This window comes from Apis dorsata, unplaced genomic scaffold (genome assembly GCF_000469605.1).
Source record: "Apis dorsata unplaced genomic scaffold, Apis dorsata 1.3 scaffold_52, whole genome shotgun sequence".
NCBI classification, from domain to species: domain Eukaryota; kingdom Metazoa; phylum Arthropoda; class Insecta; order Hymenoptera; family Apidae; genus Apis; species Apis dorsata.
Genome location: NW_006263353.1, coordinates 3288286 through 3297202, shown reverse-complemented (window position 1 = coordinate 3297202; position 8917 = coordinate 3288286). Strand labels below are relative to the sequence as shown.

Genomic DNA, 8917 nt, shown 5'->3' with positions numbered 1-8917 from the left:
CACGAAAAAGAGAGAAAAAAAAAAAAAAAGAAAAAAGAAAAAAAAAAAGAAAGGAAAAAGCGCGCACTTGTCTCGCGCGAGCTTATCGCCTCGTCTCGTATAGAGAGGTGCGGCGCTCTCGATATCGTCGTCGGAACCGTCGATCATAGAAGGAAGCAATCCCCCCGTGAAAAATTCCTGCGAAATGGTGTAAAATCCCGTTAAAACGATTTTCGGTCGATCAGGTATTTAAAAGAGGAGGAAAAGTACGACGGGTGCATCGATCGATGCAAGTCCATCGAGGCAAGTAAATAATAGCGACGAGACCCGGTGTCGGTCGATCGATCGATCGATCATCGAGCCAACTTCTTTTGGGAAGCAAAAGGTTTTCCATGAAAATTTAATTTAAATGGATCGAAATTTCTCTCTTAAGGATACATATATATATATACTCTTATTCTCCGTATAAAATTTATTGGACCTCTTTTGCTCAAAAATTCCGATAAATTGAGATCCGAGATTCGAATTACCGAGATTCTACAAGATTGTATTAAGAAAATCCTCCTCAGGAAGGAAAGGGAAGAGAAATTTTGAATTTTTATGAATGAATGGAAGCTTTCATAGCGATCAAGAGCAGAGAAGAAAGAAACGTCACGGAGTGGAGAAAAAAATTTTCATTGGCCTCGGTTGATCGAAATCACGAGATAAATTTGCACGCGCCCTCTACCCTGATGGAACTCGGTTCTCGAGAAGCGTCGCCGCATTTAACTCGAGTTCTGCCAATTGTTCGTCTCGTGACTACTGATTCTCGTAATCGATCAGCTTCCGTGAACCCAAGAGACACGTGCTCTCTCTCTCTCTCTCACTCTCCTCTCCCCTACCCTTTGTAAGTAAGTAGTTTCTTCTGTCGGCGAATTAATCGTCGCTAGTCGACACGCTCGATAACGAACCCGTCTGAATTGAGATCGTTAAGTCCGTTTGACCATGCTTCTCGCGGAAACGGCAGGAAAAAAAATCTCTTCAATTGAAGAATCTCATTGCTCGGTCCACTTTTTGCGAAAGCTTGACTCATCGTCGTCTCTTACGATGCTAATTCTAATTTTTAACTAAAAGAAAAAAATTATATGTGTGTGTTTTATATGTACGATTTTTATCCTATTGTTTTGAGAGAAAATTTATAAATTAAAGTAAAATAATATGGTAAAATTATTCCCTTTATTCATAATTGTATTATAATATTAATCCTTTACAATTATTTTAAAAATATTTAAATAAAATTACATTTACTTGAACGATATTATCGATTTTTAAAATTTTTCAATTACAATTTCAGAAACCATATGATCACGCTTCAACATCGTTCCCCCATGACCTTTAATACCATTGATAACAATAATGGAATATTTTTTAATTAATTCGATAATAATTCTATTATACTATGCTCGTATGTACGTCAATGATATCCAAAAAGAGAAAAAAATCTAGGAATAAACAACGGCCGGGCAAAGAAAATTCTTCTTGTCTGTGATTTATCGTCGCTGATAAATTAGTGTCTCGCAAGTTCTCGGATAATCAGGCATTACGAAATAAGCGATAATCGCGATGGACCAACTCTTACGTGCCTTTATTCACGAAAATCTTGTTAGAAACTTGTCATCGTCACTGTTCTCGGAATAACAGAAATTTATCTCGCCTTCTTGCCGTCATCTCTTGCCGCTTCCGCAAAAAAAGACGTCGATCCACCGACGTTCGTGGAAATTGACAGTGGAAAAATATCGTTCCCTCTTCGTTGCTCTTCTCTCTCTCTCTTTCTCTCTTTTTTTCTTTGCAAATCACAGTCTCCCCGTTTCGATGAAGAGGATTGAAACTTCTTTCGACTTTTCTGGCCGCTTCAAGTTTAATCCTCGAGACTTTTCTTGATTTAAGATGGAGATTAGAAATTTATTAAAATTAATCGTTAATTAATTCGATGTATCGATTACATGGTAATAATTTTAAATCAAGATTATATAAGATCGTTTCATTTACGATTTTAAAATTTGATTTCCAATTACTGATATTTAAATTTATTCCAGCAAAGATGCGAGACCAATCAAAAAATGAGGAAAAAATATAAAGCCAAATAAGTTATAAACAGTAAATTAAATAGTTAAATTTAATTTGAATTTAAACTTAGGTAATAGATTTGAAATTAATTTTATCCTGTCATTTTCATGAATCAACATCAAATGGAATAATTTCATTCATACCAATCCAGAGTTTGATTATTCGTCGAGTTGCAATCTCCAAATGTTTCGTTCCACGATTCCCGCCTGTCTTCTCGTCCAGTCTCAATGTACACTTAAAGTTTTACGCGAGCCATACCGCGCTCCTGAATCTTTAAACTTGATTTTCACGGGCGGAAAACAGGATTGGATATCCACTTTCAAGGAAACTCGTCTTGCACCGCCATTTTCCCTGAAAAGGATTAAGATACTTTTGATTTCGAACGTACTCTCAAAAGCAGTGGATTATTCAAAAAAAGTCAGAGAAATATAATCTATACGAATGAAGTCAGATTCTATTTTCGATATAATAAAAATATGCTGAAATTTGAATGCTAAATTTTAATTAAACCGATAAATGCCTCTTCGATTTCATTAGAAAGAAAAGAAATATTCAAAAATTATAGATTTTTGATCGTCGATTATATATATATAAGTTTTCTGTAAAAAAATTTTAAAAATAATTTTTTTAATTTTTGCACACGTCATTCATTACCTATATACAGTCATTTTAAATTTCGTTATTTTCCAATTCTTTTATTTTACATTGCCAAAGATTCTCTTCGATTTTTAAATTTTTCATTCTAATCAATACAAGATAGAAAATATCAGAAGCTAAATTGATTGCACCGTATGAGGAAGAATTTCATTTGGTTTCTTCGAACGTAAGAGCTTTTTACAAGGACAAAAGTTTCGGTCGAGATTCTACACAGAAGAAAGGCGTCGAAGGGCGGGAAAAGCATATAAAAGGAAAAGGCTAGAGCTGTTTCGAGAGTGCACGCCGCGATGAATTCTTCCCTATTGGCTAAAAACACCCGACGAATCTTTCGTTCGTCGTGTTTTCTTCGCGTTGTGTGTCCGCCATTGTTCCACGATACACATATTGAGTAACATGTGGCAACAACAAGGACTTCTGAAATAAAAATATAAAGGAAATTATGAAAGGAAGAACGTTTCTATGTCCCACGTGTCTCTCTATTTGATCGTTTATACGCGGTAATTAAGTATTATTCTTCCTTAAGAGAAAATATGCATAAATTTGTTTGTCATGAATAATTGGTAACATCTGTGATGTGATAAATATTAATTGAAGATCGGTTTTAACTTTGACTCATATGTAATTACATCTGCAACGATGTTGCAAAAATATATTTTTTCGAGAAAGAATCGTTTGACAAATTAAGTAATTAACATTGTAATTGGACTTCCTGTTTTCAAAAAATTGAAATTTACTTTTATGAATAAAAGAAGAACACCTAAAATGGTGTTTAATTTTAGTATTTAATATTTGTATAATCTATAGAGTAAAATATATTTTTCCAAAGCAGAAATTTATTTAATAAATTTTATATTGAAAATTAATTAGTAAAAAGAAAAAAAAAATATCGTTTTTAATATATGATATTTGAGAATGAATATATCAATTTTCATTCAAATTCATTCAAATATCACAAGTGCATTTCAAATGCATTTTTAAAAGTGCATATTTGTTTTTGATTCGTATCGTATAATTTTTTTAATTATATTTCAAGTTTTTTCTTTATCTTGAAAATTGTATAATATTGCAAATTTATATTTTTACTATAATTACTACTGCTTATTAATACTTTGAGCATTTATGAGTCACGTAGTCATGTGTTTTCATGTGAATGCATATCGCGTTAAGAGCAATACTTGATGACCTATTGATAGGTCACGCCTATCAATTTGACCTAATTTTTTTCAATTTTTGACAATGAATAACAAACATACCTTAACGCTTGATCAAAAGTGTAATAAATAGAGTATCTCTATCTAGAACGTTCTAGAAACTATACACTCACGTCTCCATCAATGGAAATCATGCGCCTTGAGGGACGCAATCGATAAAAACCTCGCAAAATTAATTACACAAATTTTTTTTTTTCCAACTATATAACCAAAAGAAAACTCAGAAGAATACTGTAAGCCTTCGTCAAGTTACTTTTAAATTTGTTTTAATTTGTTAATTTAAGTTAAGATAAAAGTTTCACGGATAACCTAAAACTCATTATTTCCACGACTAATTTCTTTTTATACTACTCTCTTAAAAAATTTTTAAAAACTCGTAAAAGATAAGTTTCCAGAAAATTACGCTTTTACAATTTTATCTTTCGTTTCATTTTTATTTACTTTTCGTATTTTCGTAAAAAAGTTTTAACAACTCGAAAGATAACTCGTGCAATTGAAATAAACTCAAAATAATAAATCAAATCGCAACATTATTATACACAGTCACAAGTGTTCATCGGCAAAGAGAAAAATCTCTCGAGAATGAAATTCTCCTTCGAGCATAACCTAGTACACAACCTAGCACAGAATTGAGGTTAGGAGCGAGGTATCGGGCTTTTTTCCACGGGAATTTCCACGAGTCGGATCTAGCGTCACGGATCTAAGTAGAAGGCAGTCGCCTGATGCTCGTATAGACCACGATTCCCTTGATATACCTACCTAGACGAGGACGAGGCGAACGAAATTGACTGCGGCGCCGTGTGTTTCACGGTGGCTGCTCCACTCGGCTTGGCCGCACAAGTAGCTCGTTCCCTTCCCTTGTGATTTCACGGGGACGCGTCGACGAGCAGCATCGCGGTTTCAAGGTGAACCGATTAAAGCCGAGGAGATCTTTTCATCTTTTAGAGTAGATTTTATTGGAGTAGGTATCATTGAAGATTTGTGAAGGATGAGGAGGGATAAGAGTTCGGAGGAGAGGAGAGAATGCTGGTTATTGGCTTCTCGTATTTTATTGTGATCTCATTCGAAGTGATCTAATCTAAAAAATTATGAACAGGGCGTTTCTCTTCGAAATAAATTGGAATTATATTACTTTTGATATCATTTTGATGTTATTTTCGAAATATATATATATATATATTGGGAATTAAATTTGGTGAAGAGGGAGGATATTGTTCCAATACAGTTATCTTTTTATAAATAAAATTATCTTCTCTACACGAAAAAAAGTAATCGAGGAGCTTATTGCATCTATATAATCTTGTGACAGCATGATTTTTTGGATTTTTCCAGGTCATTGCAAAAATATTTTTGAAAAATGCCGATTAAAATCTTAAAAATTCATCAAAAAAGGAAAATCGTCTTTCAATCGATAAATCAACGGGTTTGGCTAAGTTAAACGAACAATAAGAACAAAAAGAGGAAATCAAAAGTTTCGTAATGAAATGAAGTTGGATACCTCCGGGTTAAAATTTTAAAAAAATTGCAGAGTTCGATGAAAATCTATTATCGAGAAAATAATACATCAAAGAACAAAGAACTTAAATAAAGAATAAGAAGAAAAAGAAAAAAAAATGTAATTTTTTTAAAATCCTGAATTAAAAAAAAAAAAAAACTGCAGAGTTACTGACCTAAGTTAATAACAGGCATAAAATAATATTACTATTATACATGGTGTTCTTTGTTCGTTTATACGTAATTGGATGATGATTCGTCGATCGCTGGTGTGTATTAATTGTCAAGAGCGAATATGTTCCGATAGGCACGCAGAAAACAAGTGGATCATGTGTCACATGACACATGAGGCTGACGTATCAGCTGAACTGGAGCAGATGAATCCGGTTGCGTTATATGCACGCTTCTATCGTTATTTACATAATTCGTAACGTTTCGGCGAGATTCATAGAATACGCACGAGGGGGTGGATCAGAATCGATCTAGAATCCGCAGAAATCGAACGACACTTCCGATAACCCTGCACGATTCTTTTAAAACAACCGATACTCGACACGTTATTCGCGATAAAAAAAAAAAAGGAACGTAAAAATAAAATGATAGGAAAATGATAGTGAAAATAAATAAATAATCGAGAGATATAAATAAATATTTTTTTCGTCGTGGATAATATAATAGAAAATTATAACGAAAACATCGAATAAATTTAAAATTTCTCAAAATTCAGTATCGAAAAAATTAACAAAATAATTCGAGAGATTCAATTATCCGAAATTGCTGGCGAAAAAAAAAATTAATCAGAAAAGAAGATAACGATTCTTTCTCTCTCTTTTTCTCCGTCTTAAAAAATTCACGTGCCCTCTTCCAATCAACCACAAAAGGAAGCCCCCAAACCCCCACCGTATTCACCAATTCTAAATAATTTCCACAAACGATCCTCAGAGTCGATCGGGTTTTCAAAGACCGGCGAACAGTCAGCGGTGGACTCGATAAAGAAATTCGTACCGTCTCGTTCATTTCAAACGGAGAAACAACTCCGGTTAAAGAATACCCGACCCGCATACGAAATATTCCCGCGGGGTACGAAGCGGTCGACCGTTCGATTGCGACCCGGTGAAATGGGTTAAACGTGGCACGATAAATAGCCTCCAATTGATTTCGCATTGTAACCTCGCGGAAACGAGGATAGGACGCTCTCCCTGGTACGCAGCTATTTGGAGTGGAATATTTCCTAATTCCTATTTTTCGAAAATCAACCGAACGAGACAATGGAGAAGAGGAGTCGTGACCCGGTCGACGTTGTGTAACCCACACGACTCGAATTCAAATCGTTTTTCGAAGCATTGCGAAATATAGCATGTTCGATGGCGTTAACGAAGAAATTGTTCTCGTTTTCCTGTCGAGGAAGCTTTTTCTCCCTCTCCCTCCCCTAACGATCGATTGAGATTGAAATTCTTTTTAGGGGAATAAAAGTAACCATAACGTGAAGAAAGGATGGAAAAATCTCTGACTCGGAATGGGAAAGTGGGTTAAGTTGGGAAAAGCGATTTTTCAAAAGAGATATAAAATTTTTTTTCCTGGATATAAGATCTTTTCTTCCATTTTCCTCTCTCTCTCTCTTTCTCTTTTGATTCTTTTATGCTCGGTTCCGATGTTCTTTCGCGAGAGATGAACTTTTTTACGAGAATTTTTTTTTGATCTTGAATGATCGTCTTGACTTAGCTCTCTGCTGATTCATTGGATTAAAGTTTTTAATTCTACTTATACCGTTACGATTTCATCTTCCCACATTTGCAAATTCATGAACTCGATAACAGTGTCTCTTTTTTCACTTTCTTTTCTGTCTTCTTATAACATTATATTTCGTTAAAGATATCATTAACTTTGTAACATCTCTTTTTAATATCTGATTCGAAAGATTTTTTTTTTATGCTTTTATGCGAAAAGTTTGGGCCTTTAAATTTTATTTTTCGATTCTAATGTTGCCTTTAAAAATCTAGCTTTTATTCCGTTTGAAAATATAATAAATGATAATTCCCTCAAATTCCAAACAAAATACGATCTATCATATGTACTCAGCTACACAAAATTTTAAACAAACAAGTTCGCATCGTAGCCTTCCTCTTCTCAAACACGAAGATCCGAGTAATACCGAGTGCTCACGTGTTTCCAGTAAAATCACTGATCACGTTATATCACAAACATTGAACGATCGATTTAGACGGAATTATGCGTGATTATTATCAAATTCATACGTTCATACAATATGCAAATACATGTGTTTTTCAAGTTTCCACAAACACGAGGCCTAACGTGTCATCACGATAAACAATAGAGCAAGAAGATAAGAAAAAAGCTTTTAACCAGTGACTTACCGCCACTAGTCCCTTCCACTTACCTATCCCTCCCTTCTCACGTTTCGAGGAAGATAGTCAGACGAGTCGATGCTCGTCGCTCTATCGCCGCGAATACCTCCATCTCTCTCCATGTGCCGAACATAATAACGTGAAGTGGTTTACGGATTGCGTTCAGTCACAGTACGCGCCGTCTTCCGATCGCATCGATCTCCCATCGTACATATATATATATATATACACATATATGTATATACACACCCGGTGAAAATAAACACGCATCGAAACTTCGAAGCGTTGGAAAAAGAAAAATCTAACGTCTCTCGTAACGTCGCGACCATCGTTCGCCAACAGGGACGCACAAAACGCGCGCTCGAAATACGAATCGAGGCACGCGTGCGAAAGCAATCGCGAACGTCTGTCTATTTGCACAGAGACCGAAAGGATAGAAAGTAGCGAAACGCGACATCTGTAAACATAGATCGACTAACCTCTTACTCGTGGTCGTTCCGCGGTTAGATTCAAACACGAGGCCGTTAAGGATAAACGAGTACCACGTCGGTAACATCGTTACGCTCTTGTTTTCCGAAAGCAGACAGTACTCGAGGGTGAAGGAAGAGACGGAATCCCAAGAGAGCCCGGGATGACGATCAAACCGTCGTCCATGGTGACCGACTATCTGGTCTTCGTCGGTTGCATCGTTGCCTCGTTCGTGATACCGTTATGGGGGAAGTTTCGCGGCAGGCGGAAGGAGACGACCAAGGCCGATTACGTGTTCGCAACGGGTACCGTATCTATGGGCGCCATGATGCTGTCAATCGCGCGTGGCACGCTTGGCGTCAGATCCTTTCTAGGTTATCCGTCGGAGCTGTACTATAGAGGGAGCGCCATGTGGGAGGTCATCTACGGTATGATGCTCGCGTATCCCATCGTGTGCTTCATCTTCGTCCCGGTTTACTACAGCCTCGGGATCACGTCCGTCTATCAGTATCTAGATATGAGGTAATTATCTACGAGAGTCGTGTTTCCATCGGACCCGCGATCATCATTTCGCGGGAATAACGTTGAGAATAACGCTCGCGCGGGAATTGGATCCGCATCCTTGAAAATTCGCTC

The 8917-nt window shown here is 36.1% G+C and overlaps 1 protein-coding gene and 1 long non-coding RNA gene across 3 annotated transcripts in view; one reads left to right on the top strand and one right to left on the bottom strand.

Annotated features, from left to right (window-relative positions):
* The window catches only part of LOC102677284, a 34983-nt gene that overhangs the window by 12899 nt on the left and 13167 nt on the right, over window positions 1-8917 (bottom strand). Inside the window, exon 2 of the long non-coding RNA XR_004151771.1 lies at window positions 2229-2436. This is a non-coding gene — a long non-coding RNA (uncharacterized LOC102677284). The remainder of the gene's footprint in view (window positions 1-2228; window positions 2437-8917) is intronic.
* LOC102677370 (sodium-coupled monocarboxylate transporter 1) overlaps window positions 1-8917 on the top strand; it is a 23183-nt gene that overhangs the window by 3317 nt on the left and 10949 nt on the right. The window contains exon 2 of one of the 2 annotated variants that reach the window (XM_006609334.2): window positions 8238-8803. In XM_006609334.2, the coding sequence (XP_006609397.1) occupies window positions 8445-8803 (359 nt within the window). In that variant the 5' untranslated portion in view covers window positions 8238-8444. Of the gene's footprint in view, window positions 1-8183; window positions 8804-8917 lie in introns of those variants that run through there. The other variant, XM_031515023.1, reaches the window with a different exon arrangement.